The sequence below is a fragment of the Phaseolus vulgaris genome, chromosome 4 (genome assembly GCF_000499845.2).
Source record: "Phaseolus vulgaris cultivar G19833 chromosome 4, P. vulgaris v2.0, whole genome shotgun sequence".
Taxonomy (NCBI): domain Eukaryota; kingdom Viridiplantae; phylum Streptophyta; class Magnoliopsida; order Fabales; family Fabaceae; genus Phaseolus; species Phaseolus vulgaris.
This window is the reverse complement of record NC_023756.2, coordinates 25,624,051-25,640,806: the sequence shown is the minus strand read 5'-3', so window position 1 is coordinate 25,640,806 and position 16,756 is coordinate 25,624,051. Positions and strand designations below refer to the sequence as shown.

Below are 16,756 nucleotides of genomic sequence, written 5' to 3'. Positions count from 1 at the left end.
CCGTCGTCTAAATTTTTCCCCAACTTGAAAGTTTTACCGCCGATCTCCCTCTCGAGCCAATCTCCAACTGGGCGAGGCCTCCTCTCGCTAGCGAGCAATGCTCTCACAATGCTTGACTCCCTGGCGGCCTCCGGGCAGCTTTCCTCTTCCTCTACTCCAGCGTTGTTCTCAGGCTTCAACTCGACTTCTCCCATGGTTACGTCGCCCTTGGTGGCTGCTTCCAATGTCACGTCCATACCCACGTCGCCTTCGGCGGTTCCCCCTGTCGCCGCATCCATGGCCCGTCGGCTTTCCTGCGCATCCTTCGCACCAAGAGGCGGTGTTGTGGTCACATGGCACACTGATCGCCTGTTCTTGAGGTTGTTTTCATAACATCTCTTTGCCTCCTCTTGGTCAGATCGGATGGTGACGATTACCCCTTCCATTGAAGGTAATTTGACCTTCATGTGCCTCGTGGAGGGTACAACTCCTATCCTATTGAGTGTTGGCCTTCCCAATAGGATATTATATGCTGAAGGGGCGTTCACGACAAGGTATTTGATTTTCTCCGTGCGCGAGGCGGTCCCATCTGTGAACGTTGTTCTTAACTCAATGTATCCCCTGACTTCGACTTGATCACCCGCAAAACCGTATAAGCAGCCCCCATATGCCTGTTGACCAAAACGTTGGAACTTGCCTCGTCAAACTTGGATTGACGTGTGCACCGCTTCAACCTCCGTCCTTCGTCATGATCCACCTCAAGAACCTGCAAAAGAACAGAGCAGCGCCGTTGCGGCCGATCGCACTCCAACGCCCAAGTCAGTGACTGAACCACCAAATACTTCAAGAGCAACACTCAAGAACTCTCAAGGAACCGTGAACCAATTCTCTCTCACAGTATGCTCAAGAACTCACAAAAGTAAAGAAGACAATCTGAACGTGCGTACCTCAGAAGTTCGTTTGGAAACCCTTATATACCTGGTCACTTTCTCTCTCCTGGCAGTTACACATCTGGACATGTGGCTCGCATCCAGTCGTACACGTGCCATCATCTGGAGCCTCCTTGACTTGGGCGCTGCTTCTGACTCTCCTTTAGCTAAGTTACTTATGCATGATACTGCTCAATGCATAGCTAACTTGGAGCACGATCTCTACTGGAATTGGCGAGTTAGGGTGCCTTCGTACACCTTCCCTGTGGTCTCGCCGGCCGCCTTCATAATCTGCATCACCTTCATCTTCGGCGATGTGCTTACTCCGGCGATCTCGAATCACTTGGTCGCCTGAGTTTACATCTGGCGACTTCATCTTCAACTTGGTGACCGCCGGTTCTGGTGTGCTGGAGATCGGAGCACGCCAACATAATAACTGGCGACTTCACGAGCCCCCCGACTTCCTTCCCTTCTGCCAACCTGGCGTCTCGTCAACACGCCTATACTGTAGCTTGGTGCCACGTCATCACTTCCGACTACCAGGGCGGTACAAGGCGTATGTTGGGAACAATTGCAAAATCTTTGCACGATACTCAAAGAGAAAACATTTTTCATACCCGATGTCTTATCAACAACAAGTTATGTTCCTTGATTATTGATGGAGGAAGTTGCACTAACGTGGCTAGTACAAGAGTAGTAGAGAAGTTAGCCTTACCCACTATCTCTCATACCAAGCCTTATAAATTACAATGGTTAAGTACCGAAGGTGAAATAATGGTTAACAAACAAGTCCTCATTAACTTTACAATAGGAAAGTATAAGGATGAGGTTTTATGTGCTGTTGTGCCCATGGAAGCCACTCATCTTCTTTTAGAAAGGCCTTGGCAATATGATAGACATGTTTTACATGATGGCCTATCCAATACTATGTCTTTTTCCTTCCAAGGGCGCAAGGTTGTCTTAAAACCTCTCTCTCCCAAAGAAGTTCACGAGGACCACATCAAAATGAAAACTAAAAGAGAAAATGAGAAAGAAAAAGAAGTAAGTACTTTACCGAGTCAAACCATTTTCTCCACTAAATCCATCATGTTGACTCGTGCTATGCCTCACATGGACCCTCTAAGGTCTTCTTCTTCTTTATCTTTTTCATTACCTAAGGTTCCTATTGCAACACCAAATTGGTTAAAACGTGTTAGGAATGATTTTTTACCTCCTAATGGGTTTCCCCATATAAGAGGTCTTTTCCCAAAAGATATCATTATTCCCCAACACATTTTTCCAACTTGGTCAATTTTTCGAACCTCCTTTTCTGCTATCCCACCATTTCCTAAAGCTAAGTCATGTTTATCTTTGTCTTCAACTTTTACTTGTACACATAAACTGACTTTTTTACGTGCAGGGTTTCAGAATTCGAGGTCGAATTCTCTCCAACTCGGGGAGTATGATGGATATCCAATAGGAGAGGATTTTATTGATGAAGGAAGCGTATTTTCACCTACAGATTTGAAGTTCTTCCTTCTAGTCTTCTCACAAATTAAAAGAAGTCAAAGAGAAGATCAAGCCTAAAGATAAAGAAGTCTACAAACTCTCAAATAATAGGCTTCTTTTTAAATATCTCTCTTTATAGTTTCTTTTAAATTGTAAATGATCCTGCCGGTTGAGTTAGCGCAAGAGCGTTGCCTCATCACGGTCTTCCTCACCAGCTTGACACCACGTGCCCTCCAAGTCCACACCACAGATAGCCTCTCTGAGAACCTGAAAAACACACAGTGGCGCCTCTGCGGTCGGTGGCGCTCTGACGCTCAAGTCAGTGACAAGAACACTCAAAACTGAGAGAAAATATGCTCTGTAGAACCGTACTAAAAAGCACACAACCCTAGCAGAATGAGCCGTAATAAAAAATGTACCTCTGCAAATTCTGTTAAGGTTACCTTTATAGCTAGGTTTCTTCTCTCTCCAGGCCGTTATGCTTTTGGACGCGTGGCTCGCATCCCGCCCTGCACGTGTCGCCATCTGGGCTGGGATAGCAGGTAGTACCCAACCCTACACGTGTCATCATCTGGGCGAGGGTAACTCGAGCGTCACTTCTATGTAGCATCCAAGCCTACACGTGTTGTCATCTGGGTTGGAGCAATTTGAGCGTCTTTTCTGTGTGATAACCAACCGTGCGGCTAAGTCCCCTATTCAAGGAGTAACCTAGCACGTAATGCGCTGTGAAACACCACCTGACAAGGCGAGTATCGGATGCAACAAAGTGCATCATCTCTGTGATATCGCTCGTCGCAAGTGGCACCCTCCTTATTGCTACGCCATGCATGTTCTAGCTGGGGAAACCTTGCCACCAACGAATGTCCACTATGGGAATCCTGTCGCTGATGAGCAAGGTGTTCCCCCCAACCCACTCGACCTTCATGCGCCATGCTGGCGCAACAATCATCTTACTGAACTTACACGCTTGAAATTACTCTTCTGAGCCTCCAACAGCTTTAACTAAGTTTACTGGGAGATCCGGCGATATGCTCCTTGTGGCGGTGTGTAAACCACCCGATCTCCTTGCATTCCCCGGCGATCTCTACCCATCTGATCTCCTAGCACTCTCATACGGCGACTGTGACGTAACTCTGGTGACCGCCGGTTACGCACACTAGAGATCGGAGAACGCCAATTCAGCGATCAGCGACTATGCTCACTTCTAAACCATTCATCTTTTCTAGCCTACATGTTCCACTGAGCACACCCCACCCGGGCACGTGCAAGACACGTCATCACACCCGATGACCTGGTCGGTACACAAGCCCCCCAGTCTCGAGCTGCGACTTGTTCAGCGAGAAGACTAAAGAGGTTTAAATCCGGCGGCTTAAGTGGCCTTGCGCGTTGGCGCTAAAACTGTTCATTGACTTGACATTTCACCAACTCCTTCGATCATTCGACACGTGGACCCATCGACGGCCATTGTTCGCTGTCGTTTGCGCTTTCTACAACGTTCGAAACCCTTAAACCCTTCGCGCTATTCACTGTTTCATTATCTTTCTTCATCTTCAAGCATTCTGAACGCTCTCTCTGCGAACTACGAAACCTTCGTCTCCCTCAATCTTCAACTTCCTTCAACACTCACCCGATCATCAAAGGTAACTCTTTTACTCCTTCTACTGATATTTGTTGCATTTTAATCGGTTTGCATCATCCATTAACTGTCTGGAGCATACGTTGTGGGTTGTTTCTCCTTTTCTCTTGACTTAGAGTTTCGTTCCTGATAACGTCTACCCCAGCGAACTCTCAATCGTTCGTTCTGTCTTCTTCGTCTTCGATCGAGTCATTCTCTTGCTATCCTCACTTCCTCCCTTTTCTTTCCTTTGCAGTTCCTGCGATGGCTCAGACAAAGTCCACCGCTAATCCTCCTTCCTCATCGCAAAACCCTCCTCCCAAAACTCGTAGGGTTACCACTGGGACAAACCCTCCACCAACACGCAACCCCCCACGAGCCTCTGGTGCTCCTTCCACACAGGCAGAGAGGCCTGCCTCATCCCACGCCAATCTTACCCAAGCAACTCCACCACAAGCCGAGGGAACCTCCCTTCCTGCACGAGATTACAAAGAGTTGTACCCTTGGGCCACCCCAACTCTATTGAATGAAACCTCGTCAATAAATAATGAGGTGGGGGTGCTTCGCTTGAAGAAAGGGGAACGACCCGACCTTTCATTTCACAAGGAGCACGATAACAACGTGACAGTGCTGCCTTGCCTCCCAGAGAACCAATCTGCGCGGACGACAAAGGGAACAACGGCGAGTTGTTCTGCTTCGTCTACGCCACACTGTTCAAGAAAGTGAAACTTAGGTTTCCTTTTACTCGTTTCGAAAAGGAGCTATTGACCGAGCTCGACATCGCCCCTGCCCAGCTCCATCCCAACAGCTGGGCATTCGTGAGGGCGTTCCAAATCCTTTGCGCGCACTTGGGGATGCCAGTTTCGGTTGATGTCTTCCTCTTTCTGTTTGAGGCAAAGAATCCTGGAGATCGCCCTTGGGTCAGCTTGAATGGAAATGCTCGGAGGTCAATCCTCTCCATCTTCCAGCAACCGTACAAAGACTGGAAGGGGAAGTTCGTCAAGGTGTGCCCGAACAACCAAGCCCCTTCGCTGCTTGATGGCTTCCCCTTGTATTGGGTAAACAAGGGGAACAAGGATTCCAGGGACAGCTTCAGGAAAGGAAGGAGTCCTGACAAAATGGGAGATTTCGACAAAGACCTTTGTCTTTACTGGAAAAGCGTGGCTTCTGCCAACATCACTTTCCCCACTGCTTCAATAATCTCCTTCGAGTTCCTCGAGGACCAACTCGAAATGCACATAGGTTAGCCCTACCCTAACACTAAGTCTCTCATTTTGTGTTGAAACTGACTTAGCATTTCTACCATTCTGTCTTTGGCATTCTTGTTCATTCTGTATGTATGCATTTGCATGTTCTGCTTCTGCTCTGGGGCATACTCATCCGTTTTTTACCTTGTGCAGACGCATTGTTGGGAAAAGGGAAACTAGCAGAATTGAGGGCGATTGCCCGATCCCACAAACTCACGGCGGGCTCCCAAACTGTGCCCAACTCGGTTGTGGAGATCGCCATCTCTCAAGGAAAAACTCCTCCCCGAGGTCCAACTCCTTCTGGGGCCCTACCCGCCCCAGAAAGGAAAAAACTGGCGCTGAAAAGGCCAAAGAGGAAGACTCCTCAAGTGGTGTCCGAAGAAGAAGGCGACGACGAAGCCACCGAGGATGGTCTTATCACCAAGAGAAAAAGGGTAACCACCTCCACACCACCTGCACTTCCAACACCAACAACGCCTTCACCTCCAGCTCCGTTAGTCCAAGCAACACCACTGGCTGTCGTGCCCATAGTGATCGAGAGCGGCAGTCCTAATTATGTAGAGGACCCTCCGAGCGCCTCTACACCGTTTGTATCTACTGGAGAGGGTCCTCCTTCCACCACATCCATTGCTGGGGCCGCATTAGGAGAAGATGAAGGTGTTCAGGCTTCTCCAATGTTTATAACAGAAGTTCCGGCCTCACCACCACACCTGGAAGCCCCCCTTGCTATACAAGCTCAAGAGGGTGGTCATCAAAGCCAACATCAGACTCCACCAGCACCTCCAACATCAGCCTTAAGCCTCCCAGATCCCTTTAAAGAGACCTTGGGACCCTTCGCAGCTCAACTGAAGACCATGGCGGAAGATCTCCCTTCGCTGGTATCAAGAGCTGTGAAGGATTCACTCAAGAAGCTTCAAGAGGAAAACTCCGAGCTCAAGGAGTTGAATCTTATGATAAGGGCTGAGGCTGAAAAGCTCACTTGCAATCTACTGATGAATGAAATGGAACATTCAAAGCTGGAGGATGCGTTGGATGCTGAGCTAAGGACCACACGCAAGGAAGCCTCCGATCTGCGCCAAAAACTGCACCTCCAACTCCAAGAGAAAATTGACTTGGAAAGCAAATTGGTCTCACTCAGGGTCAAGATGGCAGATTTGGAGGCTGCACGAAAGGCTGAAGCTTCCAAGGTGGAAACAATTGAAAAGAGATCGGCAGATATGGAGATCCTTTTGGGGAAGGTCGAGGCAGACAGGGATAAGGCTCTCGCTGAGCTCTCCCAAGCTCGTGAGGAAGCTACAAAGGTTGCTGCAGAGCTTGCCCAAGCTCGGGGTGAGAGTAAGAAAGCCACTGAGGAACTGGCTCGAGCTCACGAGGAAAAAGAAGGACTGAAGAACCAAATACATGAGCTCGAGCAGAGTGTTGCTCAAATCCTTGCCTCTGGGTTCGAAGCTGCTCTGGAGCAAATGTCATGCCAATATCCTGAGCTCGACCTTTCCATGCTGTCGATCTGCAAGGAAGTGGTGGATGGGAAGATTGTACCTTCTGAAGACTAACCGCCTTTCCCCATCACCTCTTCTTTGAAAACTTGTTGTTTATCTTTTGTTTGTGATGACCAATCTCTGTAGAAACTTGAATTGATACTGCTTATATAACTCTTCTATTTCACCTTGTTTGCCTTTGCCTCTATTTGTTGTGGGGTTAACCAACATAACTGGTAAAACTTACTGAATTAACTCAGCAATACTTGAACTTAACCCTTCACATATTGCTTTTAACTCGAGCAAATTGTTAACCTTATAACAAACTTAACAAACTGTTAACTCAAAGTAGATTTGAGCAACTATAAACTCTTCGGCGATGGCATTCAACGAAACTTGTGAACTTAAGGCAACAAACTTTAACATAAAATCACTTACTAGGCAGCAGGTTTTAACTCAAACTAATATTAAAATACAGTTTACCTGATCTGCCAAATGATCTGGATAGTGAGGTGTTCTCTGCGAACCTATCTCAGCTATCTTCTAACTTCTTCCACCCTTCACGCCGTACCTGAACTCGTTCGAGGCGAGGAGGATTTTATCTATCTTCGCACCGCTCACAAGCGTGGAAGCTTTATCTGGTCTTACTGGGTCAATATTGATGTTTCACTTAAAGGGGAAAAGGCGTTTTCCACCAACCTTCCTTTCCCGCCGTTTAAGGTCATGAACACCCCTGACTTTTCAGTTTCATCTTGCCTGAACTCACTCTGAGGTGCGAAGGACTTTCTCTGGTGCCTCAACTTGCCCAGGGTGTACATCTCCTCCCCCCTGGATGCACTGAGGACTTTTAATCTTGCCTCAATCTGCTTATGCAAAGAGGTCTTTTAATCTGTTCTTGCCTGCACTCGCTCAAAGGCGAGGAAGACTTCTTCTCTTTCTCGCCTACACTCGCTCAAGGGCGAGGAGGACTTCTTCTTTCGCCTCAAAATGCACGAGAGCGTTGAGGGCTCTTTATACTATTGGTGCCTCCGATCGCCGAAAGACGACGAGGTCTTTAAAACTTTCAACTATTGCCACCGATTGCCGAAAAACGACGGGGACTTTAAAACTTTTAACTATTGCCACCGATCGCCGAAAAACGATGGGGACTTTAAAACTTTTAACTATTGCCGCCGATCGCCGAAAAACGATGGGGACTTTAAAACTTTTAACTATTGCCATCGATCGCCGAAAAACGATGGGGACTTTAAAACTTTTAACTATTGCCGCCGATCGCCGAAAAACGATGGGGACTTTAAAACTTTTAACTATTGCCGCTGATCGCCGAAAAACGATGGGGACTTTAAAACTTTTAACTATGAAGCATGCAATATAACTTTACTGTTGCCTTAGATCACGTACAAGTGATAAGGTCTTTTTCCGAAAAACTTTCAAAACTATAAGCATGCAATCTTAGAAGCTCTAAACTTGTAAAACTCTTCTTTATTGGGTGGCCTCATTAAAAACCCTCCTTAGGGAAAAAAGAGTGCCCACCTTGAAATTGTTTTAACAGAAACTATTCAAATCTCTTCATGTTCGTCTTTACTTACAAGGCTTTAACTGTAATACAATTTGAGATGTATGGCGTTCCAAGTGCGAGGAATCGCCCCTCCTTCTAACGTCTCCAAGCGGTAGGCGCCGTTCCCGAGCGCCTTGGTTATTCTGAACGGTCCCGTCCACTTAGGCGATAACTTGTTCTTCATCTCATACTGATGGGCCTTCCTCATCACCAGGTCGCCACTTCTAAACTGCCTTGACATTACCTTAGAGTTATACCTTCGCTCAATCCTTCTCATTACTGCTTCGGCCTTCACTCTCGCCTCCTCCCTGACCTCATCCAGCAAATCCAGATTCATTCTTCTTTCTTCGTTCGAGTCTTCCGCCACAAAGTTCTGGAATCTCGGCGAGCTTTCCTGGATTTCGACTGGAATCATCGCATCACATCCATAGACCAAACTAAACGGGGTCTCGTGGTACGCCCAAACTATGCGAGGTACCTCTTCAGCCCACGATCCCTTAGCTTTCTCTAGTCTTCTCTTTAAACCTCTCAGCAACACCCGATTGGCAGACTCCACCTAGCCATTCGTCTGTGGGTGCTCGACGGATGCAAACACCTATTGTATTCCCACCTCTTCGCACAGCTTTTTCAATAGGTGACTTGCAAACCGAGTCCCATATTCTGACACCAGGCGTTTAGGCACACCAAACCGGCACACTATGTTCTTCCATACAAAGCTCTCGATCTTGTGTGCGGTGATCTGGGCCACTGGCTCCGCTTTGATCCACTTGGTGAAGTATTCAATCGCCACTACCAAGTACTTCATCTGCCTGACCGCCATTGGGAAGGGTCCCAGAATGTCAATTCCCCAAGTATGAAACGGCCAGGGGCTGTAAATTGACTTCAGCTCTTCTGGGGTGCCTTGTGCCAATCGGCGTGCTGCTGGCATTGCTTGCAACGCTGGGCGTATCTCTTGCAATCTTCTCTCATCGTGGGCCAGTAATAGCCTGCACGGATAGTCCTTGTCGCCAGTGATCGACTTCCAATGTGGCTCCCACAAATTCCCTCATGGAGCTTCGCCATAATCCTCGTGCACTTCTCTCCGTGTACACATAAAAGCAGAGGGTGTGTAAATCCAAACCTGTACAGCTCGCCGTCAATAAGGGTAAACTTGCTGGAGCTCTTCTTTATTTTTCTGGCCTCAGTTGAGTCAACTGGAAGCACACCATCCGCTAAATAGCGTTGGTATGGCGTTATCCACGTGTCTGGTTCGTGGACAGCGCAAACCTGCATCGATCTTGCCCCTACCGCTGAGCGCGCTCTGACCCTCGGCATCCTCAGAGTTTCCTGCGTTAGGGATCTGTGACTTCTCGTCGGTCTTTCCATTGATCTGCAAACATGGAGGACCTGGTGGTCTGCCACGAATGCTCGAGGCGCTTTCAAGGTTTCTTGAATGACAGTCCTCTGCCTGCCCCCCTTGCCCGAACTGGCGAGCTTGGCTAGCAAGTCAGCTCGGGCATTCTGTTCTCTTGACACGTGCACCACTTCAAATGAAGCGAAAGATCTTCTTAGCTCTTGCACGTACTCCAAATAGGCTGCCATCTGCGGGTCCTTGGCTTGGAACTCGCCAGTTACTTGTCCGGTGACCAACAGCGAATCGCTCTTGGCCATCAACACTTTCGCCCCCATTTCCTTCGCCAGCAGGATTCCGGCGATCAAAGCCTCATGCTCTGCTTGATTGTTGCTTGCTTTGAAAGCAAACCTCAATGATAGCTCTATCAACACTCCGTTGGGCCCTTCCAAAATGACCCCAGCCCCGCTGCCCAGCTGGTTGGACGACCCATCAACCGAGAGTACCCAACGAAAGTCATCCTCGGCGTTCTGTGCCACCTCGGAGGACAACTCGACCAAAAAATCGGCGAAGACTTGCCCTTTGATCGATCCCCGGGGTTCATATTTGATGTCGAACTCCGAAAGCTCGACTGCCCACTTCACCATCCTTCTAGCCACATCGGGCTTCTTCAAAACCTTCTGGATTGGCAGATCAGTCATCACGAATACCGTGAAGCTCTGGAAGTAGTGGCGCAATCTCCTTGTCGAGAATACCTTGAGCTTTACGAAGGCGTCTTCACATTCCTTTGTCCAAACAAACCTGTTGTTCCTTTTCAAACATTGGAAGTACGGGTGGCCCTTCTCTCCGCTTGCCGATACGAATCGGGACAGGGCGGCCATCCGCCCCGTGAGTTGCTGCACCTCCTTCACATTGGCGGGGCTCCTCATTGCCAAAATGGCGGCGCACTTCTCGGGGTTAGCCTCGATTCCCCTCTCTGACAGGAGAAACCCCAGAAACTTCCCTGCTTCTACACCAAAAACGCACTTTTCAGGATTCAGTTTTAGCTTGTACCTGGCTATCGTGATGAACAACTCTTCTAAGTCTACGACGTGCTTGTCTTTCTCCAGGGACGTCACGACCATGTCGTCGACGTATGCCTGCACATTCCTTCCGAGCATGGGTGCGAGCACCTTGTCCATCAGCCTTTGGTATGTGGCCCCTGCATTCTTCAACCCGAAGCGCATTACCCTGTAGCAATAACTTGACCTTTCCGTCATGAAGGTGGTCTTCTCTTCGTCCATGAGGTGCATTTTGATTTGGTTTTACCCCGAGAAGGCATCCAGAAAACTGAGCAGCTTGCACCCTGATGCACTGTCTACCAGGGCGTCTATGCTTGGCAAAGGATAAGAATCCTTTGGGCAGGCCTTGTTCAGGTCTGTAAAGTCAACACACATCCGCCATTTCCCGCTGCTCTTCTTGACCAGGACAACATTAGCAAGCCATTCTAGATATTGGATTTCCCTGATTTGGCCCGCTGCAAGGAGTTTCTGTGTCTCTTCCTTGATCGCATGTCTCTTCTCCTCATTGAACTTTCTTCTTCTTTGGCAGATGGGCTTGACTTGGGGGTCCATCGCTAAACGATGGCACAAGAAATTGGGGTCGATTCCCGGCATATCTGAAGCAGCCCACACAAACACATCCAAGTGTCTACTTATCACCTTGGCGATCTGGTCTTGCGTCTCGCTGTCCAGGGTTCTCCCCAACTTAAACACCTACCCGCTGATCTCCTTCTCGAGCCATTCCTCTACTGGCTGAGGTTTCCTTTCGCTGGCGATCAGGGCCCTCGCGATACCAGTTTCTCTGGCGGTCTCCGAGCAGTTTCTTTCTCCCTCCCCGCTCTCTGGCCTCGCCTCTACATTCCCCATCGACACATCGCCCTCAGCGACCACCTCTAACGCCGTATCCGAAACTCGCAGGGATTCGCGCTTTGGCTCCACGCCAGGGGGAGGCGTTGTGGTTACGTGGCACACAGACCTCTTGTTCTTAAGGCTGTTTTCGTAACACTTCTTCGCCTCCTTCTGGTCGGAGCAAACAGTGATGATCATGCCCTCCATAGATGGCAGCTTGACCTTCATGTGCCTTGGCACAGCTCCTGTTCTGTTGAGCGTTGGCCTTCCCAACAGTATTTTGTACGCTAACGGGGCGTTTACAACAAGATACCTGATCTTCTCCGTTCGTGAGGCCAAGCCGTCAGTGAAGGTCGTCCTCAACTCGATATACCCCCTCACCTCCACTTGGTCTTTGGCAAAACCGTACAAGCAGCCCCCATATAGTCTCAGTTGATCGGGGGACAGTTGTAACTTCTCGAAAGTGGGCCAAAACATCACATCTGCTGAGCTTCCTTGGTCGACCAGCACCCGGTGGACAGTCCTTCCCGCCGTGACAAGCGAGATCACAATAGGGTCGTTGTCGTGAGGCACCACGTCCCTAAGGTCCCCCTTGGTGAACGTGATGTCCACGTCGGGCGAGTGATCCTCAAAGATTTCCACTGACATTACCGACCTCGTGTACCTCTTACGTTGCGACGCGGTGTACCCCCCGCCGGAGAATCCGCCAGCTATGGTGTGGATCTCACCGTGAATGGGCACCTCGTGCTGCTGCCCTCCGCTGCCTGCCGGTTGAGATCCTGACGCTTGGTCCGCTTGCTTCTCTAGCAAGTAATCCTTCAGGAAACCACATTTGACCAGCTCGGCGAGCTGGTATCCCAGAGCTAAACACGAGTTGATAGAGTGGCCAAAACTCTTATGGAACTCGCACCATGCGTCTGGCTTTGGCCCCAAAACCTTCTCCGTCGTTTTCTCAGGCACTTTGAGCCTGGCAGCAATGTTTGGGATGGCGATCAAATCGGCCAAACCCATTACAAACTCATACCTTGGGGGGCGATTAGTCTCCCTGGGCCGCCCTGACCCCTTGCTCTTATTTTTCTTAGGGTCGTAAGGATGGCGCGTCCTTTGATCCCTTTTTCCCGCCGACGCCTCCATTACCCTCTGCAGCTGTACCCTTGCTTGGGCGCGCGGTTTAGCTGGGGCCACGTTTCCCCTCTTCTCGGTGACCTCGCTCTCGGCGGCGATGTGAGCCACAGCACGTCGCCGGATTTCAGCAAACGTGGCGGGGTGGCTTCTGATGAGCGAATCACTAAAAGGCCTAGGTAACACACCCTTTTTGTAGGCGTGCACGAACATCTCTTCGTCCTTTCCCGGCAAGCGGACTATCTGAGCTCTAAATCTGTTCAAGAAATCCTTCAGGGACTCCCCTTGGTACTGCCTCATATCAAACAGGTTGTAAGACACCAAAGGTGGCTCCTTGTTCAGTATGTACTGCTCAACAAACATCTTGGAAAACTGTTGGAGCGTGGTAATGTGGCCAGTGGGGATACTGACGAACCAGTCCAACGCTGTTCCGCTCAAAGTGCTCATCAACACCTTACAGTACACCGCGTCTGAGCCCCCTGAGAGCATCATCTGAGTATGAAAAGCCGTGAGATGGGCTTCAGGGTCCTCCACCCCAGTGAAAGACACTTTCACCGCCACAGTGTTAGCCGGGACCACCGAGTCCATGATCTCTGGGGAAAATGGCATGGGAAAGCTGCGCGGTGGGGATGGGGGTGCAGATTTGTCCCCAGCCGCACGCTCCTCCCGCTCCTGAAGGGCTTTGCGCAGCTCTTCGTTGATCCTGTTGAGCTCTTCGTTCCTTGCTTGCGAGGCCACCAGCGCCTCGTGCATCCTTTCCTGTTCAGAACGCGATGCAGCCATGTTCTCCTGTTGCGTCCTCATCATGTCCATCACTTGTGTCATAGACACAGCATCTTCGTTGTTGATGGCGCGACTGAACTGGAGCGTGTTGTCCTCATACTTCCTCGTGATCCGGTCGGTCATCGGTAGATGATGACGTCAGCAGAAGATAATCACGTGGACCGCTCGTAGGGTGACACGTGGATCGGGTGACAGAAAGACCAGGGAGGAGGTCATCCAAAGAGGTGATCGGTGATCAGTAGCCAGGTGGCCACCGACAGATCAGTTGGCAGAGAGGTCAGGGAACAGATCACCCAGAACGGTGATCGGTGGTCAGTAACCAAACCGTCACCGACAGACCAGTTCCCAGATGAACACCTGGGGGCAGAACGCGAGAAGTAATAGAGCACCGATCAGTCATCGAGTGCATGGTCATCGGGGTCTCGTGTTACACGCAGTTAAGCTGGGACCGAGGTTCCCAGCGAGAGCGTTACGCACGAACCTCGCATGAACATATCTCAGAGAATCGTGCATGAGAGTGGCCTGAGGGAGTTGGTAAACCGGTCAGTGATTGGTGACTCCCTCAACCCATTACGTGCATGACATCGTGAAGGGGAAATCGTTTGCGCAGAGAGCAATGCTTGGTGAGTGTGCTTAGACCAGCCACACCTGGCGTTCTCCTGAGAGTATGCGATTTACCCAGATAGAAGGAATGCGCTAAATTACTCCGCAAGGGAATGACTTAGACACGCAGAGAGAAACGCTAGAGCCCTTCAAGTAGTGACACGTGTGTGGTTAGTTGCATGCATCCACGTGTCATCATCTGTGAGGGCGCGGTCTAGACATAGGTGCACTCCGTACCGCTAAAGGTACAGACAAGCGCAGACACGCGCAGGCACTCCCGTTTTATTGATTCTGGAGGTACGTTGCCACAGAAAAGCACAACAGGGTTCTGACACATGCCAGAGAGGCATAACAGAATTCTGTTAGGCGCAGATACAGAGAGAGGCATAAAAGAGAATTAGAGTGAGATTCAGAGGAGAGTTTTTTACACGCTGTTTTTACCCACATTATTTCTCTAGTGATTATGTGATCTAACTTGAGCGTCGGAGCGCCACCGGCCGCAGAGGTGCCACTGTGTGTTTTTCAGGTTCTCAGAGAGGCTATCTGTGGAGCGCACTTGGAGGGCACGTGGTGTCAAGCTGGTGAGGAAGATCGTGACGAGGCAACGCTCTTGCGCTAAGTCAACAGGCAGGATCAGTTCCCTACTTCTCCCTCTTCCTCTTCTTCACCTGGACCCTTCTTTTTTTTTCCCTTCCTCTATTTTTCACCGAACCATCCATCATTCCCTCTTCTTCCGTTCATCTGACCTTTTGCTTTCCTCCATTGTAGTTATCCTGCAATGGCTCGCTTGAAGCAAACCGCTCGCATTGCCGCCTCATCTTCTAGTGCATAGCCTTCAGCAAGTGCACCGGTGCCACCTCCACCCGATGCAACCTCCTACCACGACAACGCCAGGGTCTACGACTGGGCTCCCCTGGCGTTGCTGGCCGAAACCTCCACTCTACTACCGCAAGGCCACCTCAAATCCCTTATGAGCAACGACCCAAATGAGGCTTCTTGCGCCATCGACAGGGAGAACGATTTTAACATCCGTATACGCATTCCTCCTCAAGGGATGCCCATCTGTGCGGATGATAGGGCTACCAATGGGGTGCCCTTCACCTTCATCTACTCCGCCATCTTCAAGAGGTTGAAGCTATGCCTGCCCTTCACCTTCTTTGAGAAGAAGCTGATGATGGAGCTAAACGTCGCCCCCTGCCAACTCCATCCGAATGCCTGGGCTTTCATACGGGCATTCGAGATCCTCTGCAACTATTTCGGGCATAACGCCTCCGTAGATGTATTCCTACACTTTTTCGAGGCGAAGAACCCTGGGGATAGGTCCTGGGTCAGTCTGAATGGGGTTGCTGCACCATTCGGATGGAGTTGAACTCTTTGAGCTCTTTTCTTGTAATCTTATATTTCTGCACCATTCCTGTACTTTGAACTTGTATAAAACTTGGTGTGAATATATATATTTGTTTCAGCTATATGTCTTTTTCTCTCGCATTTTCTTAAGCTTCGTCTTTCTTCTTGCGCGCAACTAACTGTTGACTAGCTTAGGTTTAGCGCGATTTGTACTCTTTGATCTACCTTGATCACGACCAACAACTCCCTTACCTTGTCTTTTTAACAGTTCTTATGCACAGCTTCGTACTGGATGACTGACTAGGCGTAGTGATGGATATCCACTAGGAGAGGATTTTATTAATGAAGGAAGAGGATTTTCACCTACACATTTGATGTTCTTCCTTCTAGTCTTCTCACAAATTAAAAGAAGTCAAAGAGAAGATCAAGCCTAAAGATAAAGAAGTCTACAAACTCTCAAATAATAGGCTTCATATTAAATATCTCTCTTTATAGTTTCTTTTAAATTGTAAATAATATAGAATAATGTTTAGAAAGGTGCTTAGAGGGAAACATGAGACACCTCTTTTGTAAAAGCATCTTTAGGCTTTAGTTTAGCAAATTCTAGAAGCTTGGGGAGTGAGCTTAGTAAGGGGGGTGTGATCTTAGGAGCTTTTTGGGTAGCTTAGGGAATAAGCTATGTAAAGGACCAGCCCTTACTCCTATAAAAGGAGGGCTTAGGTCCTTCACAATTCAGACTGGAATTTTATAGTAGAGAGACTATACTCAAATTTGGAGAGAAATTGTGAGTTTTGAGTCTTCCTCTTCTTTGCCTTATCTTGTGAGCTATGGTGAGCTTCAAGTGGTGGCACTCCATCACCTATCTTGGCTCAAGGTTCCAAGTGGCGTGAATGGCTTCTTCCAATTCTCAAAATCCAGCAAGCATCTTCTTCTATAAGTTTTCTTCTTCCCTTTTCTTCAATTTTCCATTCGGTAGTTTTGATTCCTAGAGTTTACTTCTTTTTCTATCGTTTAATTTTGTGTTTCCAGCATTGTGTTCTTAATTCTGTTTTGGTTCAGTAGCTAGCTTTTAAATTCTGTTCAGTTTTAATTCTTGTTCTTCTTTCCTTTTGTTTTGATTCAATTTGACAATACATGGACTTCCATATGAGTCTTGGTTGGTGCTTAGTTTTGGTGAGTTCTTGAATTTAGAACATTGATCCAATTCTAAAGTAAAGTGCCTTTCAAATCCAGCTCAAGTTGATCTTAAGAATGTCAAGAATCATGTGTTCTTGTAGTTACATTCACATCACGTAGTCTGCCTCAGCTTGTTGTGTAAGAGCTTGTTTGGAAAAGCTTCCTCCGACAAGGTACTACCCACTAGCGTATCCACCAACAACTGATCAGTC

The 16,756-nt window shown here is 48.8% G+C and overlaps 1 protein-coding gene across 1 annotated transcript; it reads right to left on the bottom strand.

Moving 5' to 3' along the window:
- Window positions 1-10,653: 10,653 nt before the first annotated feature.
- Window positions 10,654-13,541, bottom strand: LOC137838545 (uncharacterized). The gene is made up of 2 exons (XM_068647791.1): window positions 12,178-13,541; window positions 10,654-10,825 (listed from the first exon to the last, which is right to left on the bottom strand). Exons 1-2 carry the CDS (start codon window positions 13,539-13,541, stop codon window positions 10,654-10,656), a joined length of 1,536 nt encoding a protein of 511 aa, XP_068503892.1.
- Between the last annotated feature and the right edge of the window lie 3,215 nt (window positions 13,542-16,756).

Coding starts and splice junctions, on each gene's coding strand:
- LOC137838545 (XM_068647791.1), bottom strand. CDS start 13,541: ATGACCGACCGGATCACGAGGAAGTATGAGGACAACACGCTCCAGTTC. Junction 10,826..12,177: donor ACCGCGTCGCAACGTAAGAG/GTACACGAGGTC, acceptor TGAAGAATGCAG/GGGCCACATACCAAAGGCTG.